The sequence below is a fragment of the Rhinatrema bivittatum genome, chromosome 7 (assembly GCF_901001135.1).
Source record: "Rhinatrema bivittatum chromosome 7, aRhiBiv1.1, whole genome shotgun sequence".
In the NCBI taxonomy this organism is placed as follows: domain Eukaryota; kingdom Metazoa; phylum Chordata; class Amphibia; order Gymnophiona; family Rhinatrematidae; genus Rhinatrema; species Rhinatrema bivittatum.
The window spans coordinates 71,813,689-71,838,111 of NC_042621.1; the positions used below are offsets into that span (position 1 = coordinate 71,813,689).

Here is a 24,423-nt window from a genome sequence, read left to right on the forward strand (position 1 = left end):
CGAGACACCCTCCATCATGAGAGCTGCCGCCACTACTACCATCACCTTTGTGAATGTGCATGGCGTCGTCACTAACCCAAAGGGAAGAGCTCGAAACAGGAAATGTTCTCTCAGAACCATGAATCTCAGAAACTGTTGATGCACGAGTTGAATAGGGATATGAAGGTAGGCCTCTGACTGATCCAGGGATGCTAAAACCTCCCCTTTGCATACTGCCGCAATCACTGTGCGCAGCGTCTCATCCGAAACCACGGCATCCGGAGGGCAGCATTCACCTTCTGCAGATCGAGAATGGGTCAAAAGGTCCCTTCCTTCTTTGGCACCATGAAGTACACTGAATATGCCCCTCTCTCCTGAGGGGGCACTAGAACAATGGCGCGTAGAAGCTGTAAGCGCTGGAGCGTGTCCCGCACCACCTCCTACTTGCTCCGGGAGACGCAGCGGGAGACTACTAAGGCGTCCCTGAGCGGCCGAGAAAATTCTAAGGCATAAACGTCTCTTACTACCTCCAGGACCCACCGGTCCAACATTATTTTGGTCCACTCCTCGTAAAAAAGAGAGAGCTATGGATCCTCACACCTTCATTGTCCAATCTTACTTCTGCTCCCCCCTTTGGACCCACTGTCCCTTGGGGACATGTGCTGAATCAGACAGGGCTGCTGTCTGCCCAAACTGATTCTGCAAAGCTTGTGCAAAGACTCTGCCTGCTCGAAATCTCCTAGCCTCTCGAAAATGGTCTCATGGCAGAAAGGACTTCTTAAGATCCTTCCTGTCTTCAGGCAACTTAATGCCTTTCGACTCTCCCAACTGCTTCACGAGCTTCTCCAAATCCACCCCGAAGAGGAGCTTCCCCCTGAAAGAGAGGTTCAACAGCTGGGCCTTAGACCACTCATCTGCCAACGAATTTTGCAGCCACAAAGAGCGTGTGCACCACCACCACTGAAACCATACTCATGGCAGTCCGGACCATTTTGTACAGAGCATCAGCTACATAGGCCACTCCCGCCTCTAAAGGGGCTGCCTGCACTGCCTCAGATGCCGTTCTGGAACGGTTGTCATGTATCTTCTGCACCCAGACAAACGCTCTCTGCATCAGACTTCCGCACACGGTTGCTCGAAAAACCAAAGCTGAGACATCAAAAAGCCACTTGAACAGAATCTCCAGCTTCTTATCCTAGAGATCCTTGAGAGCCGCCACTCCTATCTCCAGGATGGTAGTCTTCTTAGTAACCACTGAAATGGCTGCACCCACCTTGGGAATTCTCCATAACTCCAAGGAGTGTTCCAGCAAGGGATATAATTCCCCCATAGCTCTTGCGAACTTCAGGCCCCCCTTGTGAGATTCCCACTCCCTATCCACCTACTTCCTCACCTGCTTTGGTAACGGAAAAGTGGTAGGGGGGTCCCCGCAATCCCTCCAGGCGCAGATTTACTCTTTCCTTGTCGGAGTCTTCCTCAATGTCTTTGATGTCTAGCTCCTCAAGAATCTGAGGAATCAATGGACCCATTTCCTCTCTCCGGAACAGCTGGACCACATGCTGGTCATCTCCTTCCGTGACCAGAATTGCCATCGGGCCCTGAGCGTCCATATCCTGCATGAGATCCACCATGACCCCCAATGGATCTTGATCCAGGTTCTGTGTTGGATCCCCAGGGCACTAACAGGGTCCTTGTCTGGTGCCACTGAACCTCCTTGGAGCTGCTCAGGATCATCCAGGCTAACTGAAGAATCACCCTCCTCCAGGGTTCGCCTGAGACCCGGCATCCACAGGATTCTTCCTGACTCCATAGGCCCTCTAGCCCTCTTGGCCGTCCAGGACTTCCAGGGCAAAAGCCTCTTCACCCCTAACTCCTTCCGGGCTAAATAATCCTTATGAAGGAGAAGCACAAAACCTGTGGAAAAAGCCTCTGGGTCTGAGGAAGAAGAGTCCTCATAGATTCCCTCCCGAGCCCCACCGCATCCCCTGTCTGCGGGAGTCTCCCACGGTTCTTGCACCAGGCTTCAAATATTCTCCAGATCCGTATGTATGACAGGGATGTGGAGAACTTTCACGCTTGGAGTAGGGTGTCAATCACGCCCTTCGAGTAACCGTGCTTCTTCAGGCGAGTCCTCTCAAGGGCCAGACCATAAGAGAAAACCGAGACGGATCTTCGTGAAGAATCGGGCCCTGTTGGAGAAGGTCCCTGTGTGGAGGTAAGCACAGAGAATTCCCCATAAGGAGTCTTTGCATGCCTGCGTACCATGGTTGTCTTGGCCAATCCGGGGCCACTAGAAGAACTAGTCCCCTGTGATGTTCTATTTTGCGGATGACCTTGCCCAGTAGCGGCCATGGGGGGGAAGCGTACAGTAAGTCTTCCTCTGGCCAAGTCTGGACGAGAGCGTTGATCCCTTGGGAGTGTGGCTCTCGTCTGCGGCTGAAGAACCTGGGGACTTGGGCACTGGGATAGGTGGCCAGTAGATCCATGGCTGGGAGGCCCCAGCAATTTACTATTAGCTGGAAGGCTGTGGTCGACAGCATCCATTCTCCCAGGTCCAGGCTCTCTCTGCTGAGGAAGTCTGCTGAGACATTGTCTTTTCCTGTGATGTGGGAGGCCAAGATCCCTTGTAGGTTTCTCTCCGCCCATGCAATGAGAGGGTCAATATCCAGAGCCACCTGCTCCTGGTTCCTCCCTGGCGGTTGATGTAAACCACTATTGTAGCGTTGTCCGACATCACTCGAATCGCTTTGCCTCCGAGTCTGTGGCTGAAATCGCAGGCACGCTAGTCTGACTGCTCGAGCTTCCAGGTGGTTTATGTTCCATTCTGCCTCTTCCTTGTTCCATTGTCCCTGGGCCGTCAGTTCCTGACAGTGGGCTCCCCACCCTCGCAGGCTCGCATCTGTAGTGAGCAAGATCCAGTTCGGTGGGGATAGGCTTACTCCTCTGCTTAGGTGGTCTTCCTGTAGTTGGAGGCGAATTGAGCAGTCCTGGGACAGAGGGTTCCATCATGACAGTAAGGAGCGCTGGAGCAGTCGCATGTAGGCCCTTGCCCACGGGACGGTCTCCAGGGTTGATGCCATGAGGCAGAAGACTTGAAGATAGTGCCATACCTTGGGGCATGCATTGGTCATCAATCATCGTAATTGTTTCATCAGTTTCCTTCTCCTCGGGGGAGGAAGGAAGACTTTGCTCTTTTTGGTGTCGAAACGGGCCCCCAGGTACTCTAGAGATTGAGGGCTGCAGACTGCTCTTGCCCATGTTCACGACCCAACCGAGTTCCTGCAGTAGGCTCTTGACTCTGCTGGTCACCTGTCGGCTCTCTTCCAAAGACTTTGCCCTGATCAGCCAGTCGTCCAGGTAAGGGTGTACCAAGATCCCTTCCTACCTCAGGGTTGCCACCACGACCACCATAATTTTGGAGAATGTTCTGGGGGTATTGCTAGGCTGAAAGGTAGCACTCGGAACTGGTAATGGTGACCCAGTATCGCAAAGCGTAGAAAACGCTGGTGTTGTTGATGGACTGGAATGTGAAGGTAGGCTTCAGAGAGGTCCAGGAAGGTCAAATTCTCCTGGTTTTACTACCATTATGACTGAGCGAAGAGTCTCCATGCAGAAGTGTAGTATCCGCAAATGATGGTTGACATTCTTGAGATCCAAGATGGGTTGGAATGATCCTTCCTTCTTGGGAACAATAAAATAGATGGAAACACTGAGAGGAGAGGATCACCTTGCTGGTGGCTGAAAGGAATCAGTAAGTTTTTTGCTTGGGACATTGACATTGACTTTTTTAAAAGTATTGGGGCAAAGTTAACTATTTGGGAATATTATTTAGTGTGTTTGTGTGTTTGTGCCTTTAATAGTCAGTCAGTGAATAAAACAAGTTAGACTGTTTGCATTTTTAAATAGTCAGTCAATAAGGTAGCAGTAGGTAGGCAGTGAATATACAAGTTAGACTGTTTGTATTTTTAGTCAGTCAATAAGGTAGCAGTAGGTTGGCAGTGAATAAATAAACAAGTTAGACTGTTTGTATTTAGTCAGTCAATAAGGTAGCAGTAGGTAGTGTGTTTATTTTTTAAAAGTCTGCCTGACTATTAAAGTGTCCTCCAGACTTTTAAAGAGCTAAGTGTTTTATTTAATAAATAACTGAGTGCATTGTATTGAAAAACAAAAAAAAAAACACAAAACCCCCCCCCCCCACAAAAAAGTAGCCAAAAGCTAGAAATAAGCTAGGAGCAGTATATACCAAAGTAAAAAAGTTGAATAGTTCAGCTCAGTTACTCACCTTGGAAAGGTGTTGAGGTAGTGTGATTAGGTTTGAATAGGGAACAACATTTGTTAATCAAGGGAGCTGTGAGTCACTCAGGCTGACTAACTAAAGTTAGACTGTTTGTAATTCCCAACCCTCCCACCCCTCGCCCACCCACCCCAAGCTCATCCCTTAATTTATAGGCAGGTGCCACTTGCACAAAAAAAAAACCCAAAAAAAAAAAACCCCAACAACAAAAACTTTATTGAGAATTCGATCAGACCCCAGTAGGCCACTACCAGACATATAGTGAATTCACTAATACATTTAAAGGAACTTAGACACATTCCTACTCCCATAGCAACCTAAAACTTAACTAGGAATTGATCAAAATTGAGATGAAGGCAGCAGTCCAGCAGCAAGAGGGGGGCTTCCCAGTCTTTTGCATCGAGTGTCACATGTATGATTTTTTACCCACCGGTGAGAAGTTGTACATGTGCATGCGATGCAAAGAGCTCCTGGCTCTCAGAGAGCGAAGGTGGCGGACCTCACGCGTCACCTAGATAGGATTTTAGACAGTGCTGGGGAGGAGCCGGCTGTCGTGGTACACGTGGGCACCAACGACATAGGAAAATGTGGGAGAGAGGTTCTGGAAGCCAAATTTAGGCTCTTAGGTAGAAAGATTAAATCCAGAACCTCCAAGGTAGCATTCTCTGAAATGCTCCCTGTTCCACGCGCAGGTCACCAGAGGCAGGCAGAGCTCCGGAGTCTCAATGCGTGGATGAGACGATGGTGCAAGGAAGAGGGATTCAGTTTTGTTAGGAACTGGGGAACCTTTTGGGGAAGGGGGAGTCTCTTCCGAAGGGATGGGCTCCACCTTAACCAGGGTGGAACCAGACTGCTGGCGCTAACCTTTAAAAAGGAGATAGAGCAGCTTTTAAACTAGAACAAAGGGGAAAGCCGACAGTCGCTCAGCAGCGCATGGTTCGGAGAGATGTATCTTTAAAGGATACTAATGATGCATTAGAATTAGGGCATCCCGACAGTGAGGTTCCAATAATTAGAAAAGTAGTCCAAGTGCCTGTAACTAAAAACTCACCTGAGCTAAAAAATTCTAACTTATCCCTAGCAATTAAAAAGCAGAATAAAAATACAATCAAAAAACAAACTTTGAAATGTTTGTATGCTAATGCCAGAAGTCTAAGAAGTAAGATGGGAGAATTAGAATGTATAGCAGTAAATGATGACATAGACTTAATTGGCATCTCAGAGACATGGTGGAAAGAGGATAACCAATGGGACAGTGCTGTACCGGGGTACAAATTATATCGCAATGACAGAGAGGAGCAGTCGGGAGGAGGTGTGGCGCTTTATGTCCAGGATGGCATAGAGTCCAACAGGATAAACATCCTGCATGAGACTAAATACAAAATTGAATCTTTATGGGTAGAAATCCCTTGTGTATCAGGGAAGACTACAGTGATAGGAGTATACTACCGTCCACCTGGTCAAGATGGTGAGATGGACAGTGAAATGCTAAGAGAAATTAGGGAAGCTAACCAAATTGGTAGTGCAGTAATAATGGGAGACTTCAATTACCCCAATATAGACTGGGTAAATGTATCATCGGGTCACGCTAGAGAGATAATGTTCTTGGATGGAATAAATGATAGCTTTATGGAGCAATTGGTTCCGGAACCGACGAGAGAGGGAGCAATTTTAGATCTAATTCTCAGTGGAGCACAGGACTTGGTGAGAGAGGTAACGGTGGTGGGGCCACTTGGCAATAGTGATCATAATATGATCAAATTTGATTTAATGACTGGAAAAGGAACAGTGTGCAAATCCAAGGCTCTCGTGCTAAACTTTCAAAATGGAAACTTTGATAAAATGAGAAAAATTGTTAGAAAAAAACTGAAAGGAGCAGCTACAAAAGTAAAAAATGTCCACGAGGCATGGTCATTGTTAAAAAATACCATTCTAGAAGCACAGTCCAGATGTATTCCACACATTAAGAAAGGTGGAAAGAAGGCAAAACGATTACCGGCATGGTTAAAAGGGGAGGTGAAAGAAGCTATTTTAGCTAAAAGATTTTCATTCAAAAATTGGAAGAAGGATCCAACAGAAGAAAATAGGATAAAGCATAAACATTGGCAAGTTAAATGTAAGACATTGATAAGACAGGCTAAGAGAGAATTTGAAAAGAAGTTGGCTGTAGAGGCAAAAACTCACAGTAAAAACTTTTTTAAATATATCCGAAGCAGAAATCCTGTGAGGGAGTCAGTTGGACCGTTAGATGATCGAGGGGTTAAAAGGGCACTTAGAGAAGATAAGGCCATCGCGGAAAGATTAAATGATTTCTTTGCTTCGGTGTTTACTGAAGAGGATGTTGGGGAGGTACCCGTAATGGAGAAGGTTTTCATGGGTAATGATTCAGATGGACTGAATCAAATCACGGTGAACCTAGAAGATGTGGTAGGCCTGATTGACAAACTGAAGAGTAGTAAATCACCTGGACCGGATGGTATACACCCCAGAGTTCTGAAGGAACTAAAAAATGAAATTTCAGACCTATTAGTAAAAATTTGTAACTTATCATTAAAATCATCCATTGTACCTGAAGACTGGAGGATAGCAAATGTAACCCCAATATTTAAAAAGGGCTCCAGGGGCGATCCGGGAAACTACAGACCGGTTAGCCTGACTTCAGTGCCAGGAAAAATAGTGGAAAGTGTTCTAAACATCAAAATCACAGAACATATAGAAAGACATGGTTTAATGGAACAAAGTCAGCATGGCTTTACCCAGGGCAAGTCTTGCCTCACAAATCTGCTTCACTTTTTTGAAGGAGTTAATAAACATGTGGATAAAGGTGAACCGGTAGATATAGTATACTTGGATTTTCAGAAGGCGTTTGACAAAGTTCCTCATGAGAGGCTTCTAGGAAAAGTAAAAAGTCATGGATAGGTGGCGATGTCCTTTCGTGGATTGCAAACTGGCTAAAAGACAGGAAACAGAGAGTAGGATTAAATGGGCAATTTTCTCAGTGGAAGGGAGTGGACAGTGGAGTGCCTCAGGGATCTGTATTGGGACCCTTACTGTTCAATATATTTATAAATGATCTGGAAAGAAATACGACGAGTGAGATAATCAAATTTGCAGATGACACAAAATTGTGCAGAGTAGTTAAATCACAAGCAGATTGTGATAAATTGCAGGAAGACCTTGTGAGACTGGAAAATTGGGCATCCAAATGGCAGATGAAATTTAATGTGGATAAGTGCAAGGTGATGCATATAGGGAAAAATAACCCATGCTATAATTACACGATGTTGGGTTCCATATTAGGTGCTACAACCCAAGAAAGAGATCTAGGTGTCATAGTGGATAACACATTGAAATCGTCGGTTCAGTGTGCTGCGGCAGTCAAAAAAGCAAACAGAATGTTGGGAATTATTAGAAAAGGAATGATGAATAAAACGGAAAATGTCATAATGCCTCTGTATCGCTCCATGGTGAGACCGCACCTTGAATACTGTGTACAATTCTGGTCGCCGCATCTCAAAAAAGATATAATTGCGATGGAGAAGGTACAGAGAAGGGCTATCAAAATGATAAGGGGAATGGAACAACTCCCCTATGAGGAAAGACTAAAGAGGTTAGGACTTTTCAGCTTGGAGAAGAGACGACTGAGGGGGGATATGATAGAGGTGTTTAAAATCATGAGAGGTCTAGAACGGGTAGATGTGAATCGGTTATTTACTCTTTCGGATAGTAGAAGGACTAGGGGGCACTCCATGAAGTTAGCATGGGGCACATTTAAAACTAATCGGAGAAAGTTCTTTTTTACTCACGCACAATTAAACTCTGGAATTTGTTGCCAGAGAATGTGGTTCGTGCAGTTAGTATAGCTGTGTTTAAAAAAGGATTGGATAAGTTCTTGGAGGAGAAGTCCATTACCTGCTATTAAGTTCACTTAGAGAATAGCCACTGCCATTAGCAATGGTTACATGGAATAGACTTAGTTTTTGGGTACTTGCCAGGTTCTTATGGCCTGGATTGGCCACTGTTGGAAACAGGATGCTGGGCTTGATGGACCCTTGGTCTGACCCAGTATGGCATTTTCTTATGTTCTTATGTTCTTATGGAATAGCACCCTGTATTTTGTTGGGACGTGGGAACCGGAGTTGTTGCCTTTAGATTTAGTAGTCTAGTCAGGGTGGCTTCCACTGCCAGTCTTTTGGTGTGGGAGTGGCAGGGTGACATCATAAATTTGTCTCGAGGGATGCTGTGGAACTCCAGAGAGTAACCTTCTCGAATGATGCTTAGTATCCATTTGTCCGACGTGATCTTGACCCATCTTTGGTAGAAGAGGGCAAGTCGACCCCCTATTTCCTTTTCCAGTGGATGAGTCGGCCCATTCTCATTGTGGAGCACGGCTGGAGACTGCCACCGGGCCTGCTCCTCTCTTGGTCTGTCGGTTCCGAAAGGGCTGGGACTTCCAGAGGGGCGAGGTGCCTGGAACTGCGAGTTCCTGTAGAGTCTAAAGCGTTGCGAGCCTTTGCCCTTGGTTCTTCTGGGAGAGGGACGCTGAGATCTTTTATTCCTATCTTCCGGTAGCCAAGGCACTGGGGATTCGCCCCGCTTGCTGGCTAACTTCTCCAATTCGCTTCCAAGCAAGAGAGATCCTTTAAAGGGCATTCTTGTGAGATTCACTTTAGATGTCGCATCAGCAGACCAATTCCATAGCCATAATTGTCTTCTTGCTGCCACTACCGAGGCTATGCCTCTGGTTGGGGTACGCACCAGGTCTGAGCTTGCATCTGTCAGGAAGGCTGCTGCAGGTTCCATCGTCTCATCGGTATACATTCCGGAGTTATTTGCCTCTCGAGAAAAGAGCAAGCAGGAACATGCCACCAGTGCGCAGCAGGAAGCAATCTGCAGTGTCACAGCTGTTGCGTTGAAGGCTGCTTAAGGATGGATTCCAGTCATCTATCCTCAACAGGAATCATTGTTTGCTTTGAGTTGGCACAGACCATGGCGTCCTCTTTTGGGAAACGCAGGCTTTCCTTGGTCGCTGGTTCTAGAGGGTATAGGGCTTCCAAGGCCCGACCCCCTTTGACGTTGGCCTCCGAGGCATCCCATTCCAGGTCAATCAGTTCCTGGTTGGCTTCCATCATTGGGAAGTAGCATGAGCTTTACGAAGGGACATCAGGATGGGGTTCTTCTTTGGTTCCGCCATCGGGTCCGTGCCTGGAATTATCAAGAGTGTTCAGAGTCTGGGACACAAGGGTTGGTAATTCATCCTTGTGGAAGAAGCGAAGCATGGTTTGGTATAGTTCCAGGCCTGGAGGGATTTCTCCTTCTTACAGGGAGGTGTCTGGGTCCCTGCAGGGAAATTCTTGGTTAGGCGAGGCATGTCTCGAGGCATTGGAGTGGGGCTGGAAGGATCTTTTGCTTCCGGCAGGGGTTGAGCCTGGGGCGCAGCCAGGGCTGACTGTGCCTGAACGAAGGCTTGCAGCCCTTGGAAAAATTCTAATCAGGAGAAGGTCCCCGGGTCCATGTTAATCCCAGGGGGAGTTGGCGTAGGAGTCCCTGAAGTGCCCTCTTGTGGAGAAGCCAACTCAGAAATGCATAGATCCGGGGAACTATCGTCTGTAGTAGTTCCGGACCCATCCCCAGACAGTGAGGGACCAGGCTTTGGTTCCCCCGGGATTCCTCGCAATGCTGGCACAGGCAGGACTCCAGTTCAGGCTGTGTGCTGTTATGTGGCAGGCTGTGCAAAGAGTGCGCCTTATGGCATTCTTGGGTGCCAGTGCCATTGCCTCTAGCTTAAATGCTCGCGTGTAGTTGTAAACACAGCTATGCATGTAGTTGTGCGCGCGGCCCAGTTATGCGCGCGTCTGTATTGGACGCGCACAAATTAGGCGCATTGGCCATTTGGCCTGCCCCGCGCGTATCGCCGGTCTAGAAAGGAAGATGGCGCCGCCCCCACCCACCCCGCGTAAGATGGCGGCCCCAAGGGCCTCCACGTGGAGAGCCCTGCACCAGATCGGGGCCTAGCCCAACCGGGGCTGCTCAACCCAATCAGTGCTCCTTTTTACCTTGCCAGAAAGGAAATCTAAATGGTATGGCGATCCGAGACCTGAATTTAAAGTTTTCTGCTTACCTGGTCTTGGTGCTTACCGATCCGAGTGCCGGTACGGTCTCCAGCTGTGGGGGGAGAGGGCTTTACCTTCACCGCCGCACTTGGTTGTGCACCTGCTGCCTTTCAGCCACTCTGGGGGCTAAGTCCACGCAGGGAACCGGCTACCGGACCAAGGCACACCTCTGAGGGATATCAGAAATCACCTCAGGAATTCTCAACTGGGAGAGGGACCCTTAGCTTTCACCAGAGAGCGGGGCTCGATCTTCTTTAAGGTAAATTTTCTTTTTTCTTTCTTCTTTGCTGTAAGTGTTAACACTATTCTAGTGTGTGGGATAGTGTCCGCATCTGCTAGGAGACGGAGAGATACTGAAGAGCTGAGATCACTGCAGGGGTATATCTAGAGTGACGTCAGCTTTGAAATCTGACTCCGTCTCCCATCTGCTAGCAGAGGAGCACATAACCCACTGAAGTCCTGAGTCCATCTGGCTACACGCTAGGAAATGGCCGCCAGCTCCTTCGATCCCTTAGAGCCTCAGGAGCCGATCCAGTCGCCTGCACTTTTTCACTGCTCCCGGGGCGTCCCACTGAGGTCCCGGCCCCCCCCGAAGCACAATCGCAGCAAAATGAAGCCGCATCAAGGCGAGAGTGTCTCAGCCCGCAACTGCAACAAAGTCTGCCGTGTTGCATGGGAGCCAGCATGTCAGGGTAGTCAGGCCTGCAAATAAATGTAGCAGCAGCAATCACACTGATCGCTGGTCTGGGTGTTGAAATACAGCAGTACCTAACCCTGATAAAGGCAGGTAATTTGGCCCGCTCCCTCCTGCCTCCCGGCAGAGAACGAAACAAACTTACCTGCTGCTCAGGCCTGCACCCTGCTGTAGCCTCCCGGTCACTGCTGCTGCTTTTTTTTAATTTTTATTTTTTTTTAAAGAAACAGGGCCTAAGGACAAATAGGAGGGAAAGACTACTTCTCTGCTCTGGAGGCTACCCACCGAGGAGCCAGGGCCCCTGCTATCTACCCCCTCCTCCCTTTGCCAAAAAAGGGCCACGTCCTAACAGGGATTGCCAACCCCCTCTCGCCTGCTCTACCCGAGGGATGGCCCACGAAGGAACCTTAACACCTCAGGGAGCTGAATCTTCTTCTCTTTACTTTAAAACAACACCTCCAGACTGCAGGTTTGCACCTCTACCATCTGCTGGAGAGAGAGAAATACTGAGGGACTGCAGGTGGCACTCTTGGTTATGTAGCAGTGCCTCAAAGTTTTGTTCTCTGCCTCCATCTGCTGGTGGGGATGCATAAACCCACTCGTCTGAACTGATCTGGAGTTCGAACAGTAAGAAATGTTTCAGTTCCTTTCTCATTGCTCTAAAGAAATTTTAACTAGTTAATCAAAGGAAATATGGAAATATGATCTGAGAGACTCACATTCAATACAAGGCTTTTGTCCTGCAAAGTAGTTTTAATAAGTTAAACACAATAGTCTGCAATAATAAATCAATCCTAAAAGGCTATTCTGTTTCCAAGAAATGTCAGCTATGCTGGGTAATATTAGAGAAAAGTTACATTATCAACCCTGTCCTATTAATGTAGTACTTTTTCCAGGCAAGTCACATTCGATTCTGTTTGAGTTTTGGGGAACCAGTTGCTTTTCGATTTGCTCAATACTTAAAATTTCACCAATTAATTGCTGGTAGATTTCTGGTCTGACTGGCCAGCATAAATTACAATATATAGTTTTGGAAAGATGTGCAGAAGATTATTCTTAATAGCAATACTGCAGCTAGAGAAGGACCAATTTACACACTCAGTCTGCCCAATTGTTCCAGCCTACACTAGTCTAGCTAAGGATATATCTCAGCTGCCAGCCAGAGAAACCTGACTGCCTGTGGGATGACTTCCCCTTTCCAAGTCAATAAGGTTTACTGTCCTCCCTCTACCATTTTAGATAGCTGTGCATGCAAGTTCAATCACTGCCCCATGCAGGTTTAAATTCTGTCACAGCACAGGCCTCTACCACCTCTGCTGGTAGGCTATTCCAGGTGCCCACTGCCCTTTCAACAAAGTCAGATTTCCATACGCTTCCTATGAGCCTCCCTCCAACTTAAAATCGTGAGCCCCTTGCGCTTGAATTTTTTTTTCCCAATGGAAAATTGTACCTTTCTGGACTTTAGTGAAGCTTTCTACCTTCCAATGACTACACAGTCATTGAAAGAAGAATCAGGAGAGGGATAAATGCTTCGTATCGTTTTAAGCTACTTTACTTTCTGTATTCCTTATTGGGCGTTTTGAACATCTGAACATCCTGCATCTCTGTGGACTCTTCTTTGTCTTTTGCTGGATAGTCTTTGGTCTCTTCCTGAAGCTGTGATTCTGCCTTGTCTTTCTGCTTCCCAGTGGTCTGCAGGTCTGCCATGAAATCTATGCTCTGCTTCAGGCTCTGGATTCTTTCCTTAAAAAAAAAAAAACAAACCACAAAAAAGATTTCAACACTTTAAAGATCAGAGGCCAATTTAAAAAAAAATAATGGTAAAAAGGATAACTTATCTAGTTAAAAGTTAGCCAGTTTCAACCCCCGCTCCCTAGCCCATCATCCTCATCCTCCCCGGCTCTTCCTCTCCGTTTTCCCTTGCCACTCCTGCAGCACAGCGCTTGCTTACTTCAGGCTCCAGGTCCCTCCCTTTCAGGTGCTGTAGGATGGCAGCCGACAGCAGCTTAATGTTTCAAGTTTAACACTGCCCAGCACTTCCAGCTGCCTGTGGTCCCTTGCAGCTTCTGCTGCTCACTCTAGCACAGCCTTTCCCTGCTGCCAGTACTGCGGCGAGAGCCCTGCCATGTGCCACTGCCACCAGCCTCAACTCCACGGCCCCAGCCTTCACCTCTTGCAGTTCAATGCCACTGTCCTCCGCAGCTGGCAGGGCCCAGTGGATACCCAAGGAAAAGCTTCTCAGTCTTTGGCTCAGCACCGTGTGGCTCTTCACTGAGGTTTGAGCCACACGGGTACCTGAAACCCCTGCGCTGGTTTTGCAAGATTAATGAGACCAGGGCAGGAGTCTGGGTCTCCATGGATCAAATTCATCAAGAGGAGTGCAGAAAAGAAAAACTGTTCGGGGGGGGGGGGGGGGGCAGGAAAATCCCAGGAACCACAAGATAATTTCTAGGTGCCAGTGCAACCTGGCATCATGAACTTGTCAAGTCCACCAGCCCTGTGTGTGAGAGAGAAGTCAGGCTAAATGAGGCAACTGACTTTTTATTATAGGATGAAAATGCATTTTATACTGGTTCTATTCATATTTTTTCCTTTGTTCACTTTTTTTAAATCTTTTGGTTATGTTTTATGCCAACCATGTAAATGTACTTTTATGCTTTACTATATTAGATATTGTACTTGTACTTTTTGTATTTGAATTTAATTTTTTGCCAGCACTTTTTTGTATTTTCGAAAAGCAGGGAATAAGGGGAAAATTGAAGAGTTACTACCTTCATTAAGGGCTGCTTTCCTACTTGTCACAATTTTGAATTTTTCCTTGAACAGGAGGTTCTGCTGCTTCAGAAAGCAAGGGGACAGAGGAATTCCCATGGCTCAGACCTCTGGCTAAAGCTACCCCTTCAGCAGAAATGCCATTACGAATTGGGATCCTTATTTCTATACTATAAGGGCAAGGCTATCTACAGTTACACAACATTGTGCTACAGGGTAGTACACAAGAACAAACATGCTGAATTCCCTATGCTGGAGATATAAAGGAAAAAAAAAATAGTACTTGTAGTCGTGATTAACCAAAACTTGCCCATACCCCTAGGAAAATTTATAGAAAGCAGCAATGCCTTTTACACATTACAAAATAAAAACATGCTGAAGTTAAGAAGGATGAAGTAACAGGACTGTGTTTTCTAAACAGTTTGTGCTTCATGGCTTCAACTGAATTAACTGCAACTCAGGGAAATACAGCCCAGTGACAACGTGTGTGCAACTAGGAGCTGAAATTGTGCTCCCTTATTAAATCTGCTATTATCTAACCAATGTCACACCAAGGAAGATCAGACCTTGTGCTTTGTCCCTGCAAAAGTGCTTCACAAAGTATAAACCTGTGACTAGACACCTGTGACTAAGAAGTAGGGTGATATCACATCACTCCATGCTAAGCTGAGCCAGTCCTGATTTTCTTAGAGAAACTAAAGTTGTGAAATCAAAATTGCATCTAGCTCAGCCTGTCTCCCTGGGCAAGGAGCTACACTGCACTCCATCTTTTATCTAAAAGTCATAAAAGCATTCAAGGTAAGGCACCTTGCTCCTTCACATTGGCTTGTTTTTCAACTAATTATATACCTCCTTTTCATCTCTCTCCTTGCTATGAACGTTAGTAACCCCAAGGTCTCATTTTTAAAAGTAATATCACCAGCAGGCTGCACTGAACTGAATGTGCAGCCACTGCCCGGGTTGCTCAGACTTCATTAGGCTACGTTTTCCCCTCTGAGAGCCTTCTGTTACCTGGCTAAGGATTTTCATCCCTGAGTTCAGCAGTTTCTTTGCAGCTTTGTAGTAAATGGTCTCAGGCTTATTATAAATCATGGCATTTGTACACATCTGCTGGAAGTTATCCTGCATATTGAAAAGGGAAGAAAATAAGAGAAATCTAAACATTAGAGGGGATAATTTTATAACAGCTCAGCTAAATTAGGCAGCAAACCTGCGTGAAAGTCAATGTTCAGACTAAGACGCACAAGTCCACTTTGAAAATCAGCCCATCCAATTTGCCCGCTCTCAATCACATCTGCTACTGTGCACACATCAAATTCTAGAAAATTTCCACACTCTGCGCCCAGAAACACCTCCACTCAGTCCAGATAAACTTGCACATACCCTCCAAGAGCCTAGAGTTCAACAACAGATGCACAAATGAAAGCGCTTTAAACGGGTGCAAGTGCTGCACACACACACAGTACAAAGAAGTTCTAAAACAGCCAAAAAAAAAAGGCAGGTCAGCTGCAAAATCTCCGATAAATAATTCAACTGGATATCACACTAGCACAGTCCATTCCAATTATGGACCACGTTTCCTAAATACTTAGGTACAGATAATGCAAACATGAAAAAAACGTGTACACTAAAGCCTCTAACTCTGCAACGTTTGGATGGGTGCAAAAACGTATGCCCACGTCCAAGAGAAACAGGAAGAGTGACGCAGGCTGAGTCTCTCCAGGAATTCTGACATTTGCACAGTTACGGAAACCTTGCAGTATTGAGCTCAAAGGGCCCAGTCTGGAGAGTAAATTCTGGCCACCTGGGAGACACTACAGGCATGACAGACAGCTTTCTCAGGTCCAGAGTTTATTACTCGACCTGACACTATGATATTATCACAAAATGAGGGGAAACCCCATCCCCCCCCCCCATGCTTTATCTCAACCAGTGGTCAGGTCAACAAGCCAATGGCTCATCCACCCTTCCACCCAACAAACAAAGGTGGAGGGTTTGTAGGAAACTGCTATTAACACTACAGATCCAATCAAGCTTTGAAGATAAAACGTGAAGAACGTTTTTATCACAAGGCTTTCATAAGTTTGTTCAAAGAACGTACTGAGAGCCAATGAGGCACCCCAGGGGTGGTTCTCTGCAGGGTGCAGGAGGCATTTAATCTAGGGCTTTGAGACTGGGAGCTGGTTTTGAAGGGACGTCAACAGCTTGCACAGACGTTCAAAAGAGAAAAAAAAACAAACAAACAGAGTTCAAACTGAAATGACAAAAACCTTTAATTCTTCGATGGATTGGTATTCATTGTTCCTGATTTTCTCCTTCATGGTGCTAAAATCCATCGGGTGCTTAATGATCATTGAGTAACCAGGAGCAATGAAGTCTGTCACAGGAAAGGAGAAGAAAGCACTTGGATCCTTTCTGTTAGGGCAGGAAAAACAGCAGCAAAGCAATCAGGCATGGAGTTAAGCGAGATTCTCCAAACATCTGCATGAAGTGTTTTATTCATGTATTTAGAACCAACATCCTGAAGGAACCTAACAGGTACATTCGTTTCCCCAACCTCTATCAGACAGATATAGTCATTAACTATACATTCTGCAGTTTCTCCCCCTCAATTTTCTTACCCCTCTGAAAATATATCATCCCTACCTCTCCACCCCCCCCACCCCCCCCCCATACCTACCTCCTAAAAATTTCGGCTGGTGCCTAAACTTCCTGTATCCGACCATGAACTACATCCTCCACAACACAAATATCCATTTCCAGTCCTCAAGGGCTGCACACAGGCAGAGCTAACCTTAGGGAGGCACAGGACGCAAAGTGAATCTGTTGGAGTGTGCTGCCACCCAAAATCAAAAAACCATGGGGGGGTCCCACGGTACCTCATGTGTATGCCCCCTCTGTAGGGGCCGCTGCAACCTCTGGCCCCCCTGGTGGCAGAAGACGAGGCGGTGACACATGCGGAGCTACTGAGGCGGCAATCATCCCTGTTCATGTGCAGTACCCGCTACAAGGACGACCCTGCCGACAGGTCGTGCACTCGGGCACACGTTACATTGCCCTCCCACGCGGGGCATCCTGTGCTGGGCGTCACCTGCACCAGAAAACCAGATGGAAAGGGCTCTCTCACCTTTGCAGCTGCCTCACCAGCTGATTCAAGGCCTCCTGCAGAGGAGTCTGTTCTTCTGAAGCCATGTGAATGGAGAAAAATACAGAACATTTTAGAAAACAAAGAACAGTTCACAGAATTTGATTAAACTGACTGCATAATGAAAAACAAAAAAAGGCAAGAACTTTTGAGCATTTTTTTTGTAAGCCTGTCAAATATCATGAAGGCGGCAAGCAGGAATAATTTTTCAACATAAGTATGATGGAGTGTTTTCCCCCCCACCCCAGTACATATAATTGTAGGAAAACGCTCTTCTTACCCAAGGACATTGTCCAAAGTTTTGAGATGAATTTTGTAACTCGCCCTTACCTTCTGACTTTGCCAAGGATGACGCAAGTAGTTTTATAGGGGGCAGTTCCAGCCTCACAGGGGTCAGAAGTTTGTGCTCTTTTTCACCGTCCATGTCAGCATGTCCCCGTTTCTTTTTCTCATCCTTTTGAGTAAAATAAAATCCTAGTTAAAACAAATCCTTAGTACCTCAGAGGTACATGAGCTCCTGTCAATACTATTCCCACAAATATGCACGTTGCTTTCTGCATACAGCAGCCAATTTATATTGCCACATATGTTACGTTATAACTAACTTATCTTATGTGACCGCCCTAGTTTGGATTTTTTTTTCTATATTTTATAAAAATAAAACTGCATGCTTGTTTATGCTGGAACTGAAAACTGTTGCTCATTCATGCTGCCTTTAATCTATAAATGCAATAATCACCTTAACAAATGTTTTAACCCATTCAGTAAGAGAAAGGTTTTACATGTTCAAATAACAGAATTGGAGCTAGTCAGATAAGTAACCCAGTTAATTCAACACCAACCCAGAACACCTCCAACATAGCAGGATCTTCAGATTTAGCTGGCTAAGTGATCTGGCTGCCTGGATGTGCTGGACAGCAATCCTAAAGTTAGCCAGAGAAGTTTATCTGGTTACATTCAAACAGTGCATCGCAGAATGTTAACCTCTACATATTTTCATTTTGCCAGCTTTTTGGAAAAAGCCTATTAAAACATACAGTGGCTTTTGGAAGTCTACATCCCTAAGAACATTTTTTCACATTTTGTTTTATCAGTGCATCAGATCTCATGTATTTAAATGAGAAAATTGTTCTACTCAACACACCATACTCAACAGCTTAAAGGAGTAAAAATGTTTTATTGGGGGGGACAATGCATATATATATGTATACATAACGCAAACTTTTTTTAAAATTTATATTATGACTGATGTGCTTCAGGTCATCATCATCATGCTGACAGGAGAACTTTCACCCCAGTTTCAGCTTTCTTACAGTGGGCAACTTGTTTTTCTCAAGGACATTTCTTTACATTTCTCAATACGTTGCCTCTTCTATCCTGACAAGTGTCACAGTCCTTGCTGATGAGAAACATCCCCATAACATACTGCTGCCGCTGCCACCATGTTTCACAGCACGGGACATTGTTCTCTGGGTGATGTGCTGGGTTGGGTTGGCTTCAAAGGTAACGTTTTGCATTCAGGTCAAAATGTTCTAATTTAGTTATTGCCGGATCTCACAACGCTTGCCACATGGTTACAGTATCCCAAGTCTTCCTTTGCATGTTTCAAACAGGATTCAGGGTGGGTTTCTTGAATAATGGCTTCCTTTCTACCATCCTACCATACAGGCCAGATATGTAGGGTGGAGTGGAGTGTGTCCCTTGCGCATTTTGACCAAGCTTGGCCATGGAAGTCTGCAGCTATTTCAAAGTTACCATCGGCCTTTTGGTTGCCTCCCTGAACAGTCTCCTTCTTGCTCAGTCATCCGATTTGAAGGAATGGCCCGATCTAGGCGATACTTTATTCCAATTGTCTTCATCATCCTCTGAAGGACATAAATGGATTTCCAGGTCCTTTGTACTCATCCCCAGATCTGCGGCTTTCCACAACTTTGTCCCAGAGTTCTTTGGACAGCTCCTTGGTGTCCACAGTTGAGTTTGTTTGAAACGCACTACCCAGCAGAGAGAACCAAACGGGGATTGCTAAATTTCTGTTATCATGTGAATTAGTACAATTTAACACAGGTAGGGCAATTCACTTGGTGAAGGCAACTAATGACACTAGATCTTTAAGTATTTAGGACTGCCATAAAAGCATAAGTGGAGTGTAAATTCTTCCATGTTTTTTTTCTACTTAATTTTCTAAGGAATTCTGGAATATACTTAATTTTCTAAGGAATACTTAATTTTCTAAGGAATTCTGGAATATACTTTTAATATGGCACTTGTGAGGTAGGATGGAACAAATACTATTTTAATACATTTTATTTCCCGGCTATAAGGCAACATAGGTTAACATTTTATGTAGACTTTCTATAGCCACGGTATCTTTAATCTCAGCGTGTATTTTGGTAAGGTCCAAATGATCCAAGTAAAACTGTTAGACATACTTCATAACTTAGGTCTTCGTACATTAAAGGAGTGAAATTTCAAAAAGGTTTAACCAGTTAATGTCAGGGGTTAGTCCGTTAAACCTTTGCTTTTCAAAATTCCCCCCTTCCCCCAAATTCACAAGGACAAAAGACAAGGATAAAAACAAGCAGCTCCAAGGACATTGGGACATTTCAGAATGAGCTTAATTTTATTTAGCTGGGTAATCCAAGCCACACAAATAGTAGTACTAAATCTAGGCAGATTTAGAAACATTTTCAGCCAAAACTCTAGGTTGCTGGTTTCTGCTGAAAATTTGTCTAAAGGTAACCATTAGGCAGTTATTTTTTTTCCACTCATCTTTTCTCTCCCTAGCAGCTATCAAAAATCACAAAGCAAGTTACTTTTCTTTCAATTTATTTGCTACAGTTCCATTTTGTTCTAGATTACTTTTGATCCATTAACTTGAAAGGCTTTGAAAATATCATATTACGTATATTATACCGAAGTGCTTAGCAAAGGTATTACAACACAACCTCCAAAGACTGTTTCTTCAGATTACAGGTTCTAAAACGACTTAAACCACTCTTATTCTTCCATGACTTCAGGACAGTCCTCCAAGCGCTACTGTTCGCCAAAATAGATTACTGCAGTGCCCTTTACCTAGGCCTCCCCAAATCCACTACCAAACCACTGCAGATGATACAAAATTCGGTTGCGAGATTGCTGACCAGCACCAGCCGCAGCGAACACATCTCACCCATCCTCAGGAACCTTCATTGGTTACCAGTCAACTTCAGAATTCTATACAAAGCAATCACCATAATTCATAAAACCATACATCATCATCTTCAACTCGACCTGGAAATCCCATTCAAACTCCACTCATCTAACAGACCAACTAGAGATATTCTCAAAGGTACTCTGAAATATCCCCCCACTAAAGCCTCACGCCTCTCGACGACCAAAGACAGAGCTTTTTCGATAGCTGGCCCATCTATCTGGAATAGCATCCCATCAAATCTTAGATTGGAACCGTGCCTTTTAACTTTTAGAAAAAGACTTAAAACCTGGCTCTTTCACCAAGCCTTCGCCGATCCACCAGACAATCACTAGCTGTCCTTCACTCCCACTCCTACCCGCTCTGGAATTTATATTCAGGAATGGACTAGACTCTTCCAGGTTATAGCACCATTATGCTTTTAACCCGTACGCACTATAATATCACTTTATACTAATTCTACGCCTTATCTTCTTTCCAGCCTGTTGCAAGCTTCCAAGTTCTCTGTTCCCTGTTGATTGTAACTTTTGACTTATTCCTTACCTACTGTTTATATTTCGTTTAATTGAATTGTTACTCCAGTTATACCCTTGTTAAATGTAAACCGATCCGATATGGTTATTTACTATGAAGGTCGGTATAAAAAAACTGTTAAATGAATAAATAAATAAATATAATCAACCTTTTTCTTCTTCTTTTCCTCACTGGCAGTCTGCTTCTCTCCTTTTCTTTTTTTCTTTTTCTTCTTGTCTTTGTGCTTTTCATGCTCCGATTTGTCTTCAAAGAAGCTGGACTCGTGCCCTGAGCTTCCTGCGGAGAACTCCTTCACTTCACCTCCGCCCACCTTCAGCACCAATCTCAGGGGCTTCTCTGCATACTCTGAAAACGGCCACAAAAGAAATGCAGTGAACAGAGGGGTAGACGTTCAAAAGCCTTTGCATGGGTAGCTTTGGAGTCACGGGCATAAAGGCCGAGTTTTTAATATTTGCCCCCCCCCCCCCCGCTGACTACAAATCTCTTGTGCACAAAATTTATCCAGACATAAATAAAGGGCATCGATGGAGGCATTCCAGGGACAGGTTAAAGTTTAGCCAGTGACCACACATATTGACCGCTCTTAACCAATAAGCCTTGATACGTCTTATGCAACTCCAACATTGCTCTCTGCTTCAATGGCAAGGGAGAAAGGGAGTTTGGATTCAGGCAACAATCAACAAGGGCCCCCAACTTTTACAGTCTAAAGGCCCTGATGCTCGGACATAAGGGAAAAAAAAACAACACAGGATTGCTTCTACGGCCAAGTCCATAAGCTAAGCATGTCAAGCAGCACGGTCTGAATTTTCAAGGCGGCTCATCACCCAGTAAAAATGATGCTAGCAGTAAATTTTTATGGGTCATCAAAAGGCTTGGAGCAGCATTGCTAACCCTTAAGAGAAACGTGGAGTAACCTGCACCGCACGGCAGCTACTACCATAAGAAGCTTGCTGGGCAGACTGGATGGGCCATTTTGATCCTTCTCTGCCATCATTTCTATGTTACTCTAAGTATGTTACTTCAGCTAAAGTTATGCACACAAGTACTGTTGGGAAAAAAAATAGTCTTACACTTTATTCATGTATATTCAACGGGAGACTTGTATACATAAGTCCCACTGAATATGTGCATAACTTTCCTCAAATAAATTTTCTACTCATTGTCATTATATATTATCTCATAAGGAACAGAAGGCATATGTGCTTTTTGTAACCAGATACTCTCTATAATAAGAGGAATTTCTCTCATGTCATACCCGTGAATAATTCTTTGAGGGTAAATTTTAAACAGCCCACACTGGTGTAAAGTACACAGGCAGGTCGATGCAATATTGGCGCACGGAAAATGGGTGCTCACGATTGAGTGCCCGCTCTCCTAACGCGGTACTGATCGACCTCTCCAGGGCACCCGATTTAATATTTAAATCAGCTGTCTCAGCAAAAAGGAGGTACTAGGGGAAATTGTGCGCCCTTAGTGCCTCTTCAGCAGCGGGTGCCCAGGAGAGATGGCTGTCAGCAGGTTAGGAAAATGGGCACTCAATTTTAAGCGCGTCCGTTCTCCTAACCTGTGCATAGAGGTTAGGAAAATGGACGCTCGTTAATTGAGCATCCCTTTTCCTAACCTGACCGCTCAAACGCTTTTTTTTTTTTTTTTTTTAAATGTTCTCTTTTTTGTTCCTCTGATATTAAGTCGGAGAAGTACAGTAAAGCAGTATTTTCTGCTTTTCTTTCAACTTTTTGGGCTCCTCAAAACGGCAGGCATTAATTTTTGAGGGTAAAAATGTGCAGGTTGGGTGCACATTTCTTTTTTTCATTGGGGTGGGGAATAGCCAATATCCTCAATCAACATGAATTTATATGTGATGAGTGCTATTAGCTTTGCGAGGAGTTGGATGCACGTTTTCGACATGCTATATCCCCTTATAGTATCAGGGGTTGTGGATGCGCGTTTAACCACGGGTTAACCAGTGTGCTCGGCTGAGCGCACCCTCGGGCCAATACAGTAAAGTGCGGCCCGGCTTGCGAGCTTTTGAACGCAAATTAGACGCGCGTTTTAGACACGTAAGATGGACGCGCTATTCAGTATGTGCTCTGATGCATCCTTAGCAAGTGCTGAAAACGACGCGTTGCAATTAGCGCCCACCGCATGTAGATGGTGTTTAATGACCGGATTAACTATTCCCCTTGATACAGTAGAGCGCGCCCAAAATAGCGTGTCTTTAACCAGCACATTTTCCGCGTCTTTACCCTCTATTTTTACCGCCTACCCTGACTCTGGCGTTAGTGTGGTGCTGTGCTTTTGACAGTCGTGAATATCCAACGGACAGCATCGGACAGCGTCATGGACTACATGTATATATTGGATTTGGCGATCTTTTTTCTACGGGTGAGAGAGAGATTAAGAAATGCTCTGCGAGCGAATTCTAGACGGCCTATTGGAGACCTGGCCATCCGGAAAGAGCCGCCTTCCAACGTCCATGGCCGCTGCCTTGAGCACCCGGACGTGGAATGTAGCGGGGCCTCCGATCATGGACGTCCGGGGCGCTCAAGGCAGCGGCCATGGACGTTGGAAGGCAGTGGGGCCTCCGATCATGGACGTCCATGGCCGCTGCCTTGAGTGCCCGGACGTCCGTGATCGGAGGCCCCGTTGCCTTCAAACGTCCATGGCCGCTGCCTTGAGCACCTGGACGTGGAAGGTAGAGACCTCGATCATGGACGTTCCCGCCTCTTTCCGGACATCCATGATCGGAGGCCCCGCTGCCTTCCAACGTCCATGGCCACTGCCTTGAGCACCCGGACGTGGAATGTAGCGGGGCCTCCGATCATGGACGTCCAGGTGCTCAGCGGTCCCGGTGTCCATTCGGTGTCCGTGCAGGGCTGTTGGGAAAGAACCATCCAATAGTATGCCCTTACCTGCTGAAAGCATTGCCGATCTTCCGAAAGATATCCAAACGTACCGCTGTAACCGCTCTGTCCTGGCCCGAACCAAATACAAAGGGACTTTTTTACTTGGCGATGCGACTTATATACATGTCTAAGGCAGGATTATGACGCGGTGATGTCACAAAGGGGGAACAATGGGATAAGTTTCCAGATCGATAAAAAGTTTGGAATGTAGGCCCTGCCCACCGAGGGCGGACATCATCCTCAGCGCCCCAGAGCCCTTTAAAAGGGCAAGAGACGGCCGCAGGCAACCTCTTTCACTCCCCGCCCGCTCACACCTCTGGCGCGGACCCATCGGGGTCAGGGGAGGCGGACAGAGAGGTGAGCTGGGAAAGAAACTCCTGCGAGGCAGGTTGGGACGCGAGGCCCACCCGCAGACCCAGCTGAAGCCCAACCCCCGAAAGGAAGCCGCCGGAGGGAAAACAAAGAAAAGAGGTAGGCCCTGCCCACCGAGGGCCGAAGTCATCCTCAGCGCCCCGGAGCCCTTTAAAGGACAAGAGCCGGCCACTGGCGTCACGCGCCTAAGGAGCACAACAAAGGGGCCTGCCCCTTTGTGCGTACCGGAGCACAGTTTCTCCACTGCACCCTTCCTACCAACCCACCAGCAGACGGATTCGCTCCTGGACTCCAGACTGTCCCCAGCCCCCCTGCAGATGGACGCGCACCCATTACTCAGCCTGCTCTCAACTCACCAGCACTCAGTCTCTCTCTCAGACTCTAGCCAAGACCCAGCTCCCCAACAGACGGACGCTCACATCAA

General features: G+C 46.0%; 1 protein-coding gene across 2 annotated transcripts in view; it reads right to left on the reverse strand.

Moving 5' to 3' along the window:
• BRD7 (bromodomain containing 7) overlaps positions 1-24,423 on the reverse strand; it is a 101,924-nt gene that overhangs the window by 72,648 nt on the left and 4,853 nt on the right. For both annotated transcript variants that reach the window (XM_029608519.1, XM_029608518.1), the window contains exons 2-7: positions 20,870-21,066; positions 17,328-17,451; positions 16,980-17,034; positions 16,123-16,267; positions 14,864-14,974; positions 12,636-12,823 (exon numbers count right to left, since the gene is read on the reverse strand). In XM_029608519.1, the coding sequence (XP_029464379.1) occupies positions 12,636-12,823; positions 14,864-14,974; positions 16,123-16,267; positions 16,980-17,034; positions 17,328-17,451; positions 20,870-21,066 (820 nt within the window). The remainder of the gene's footprint in view (positions 1-12,635; positions 12,824-14,863; positions 14,975-16,122; positions 16,268-16,979; positions 17,035-17,327; positions 17,452-20,869; positions 21,067-24,423) is intronic.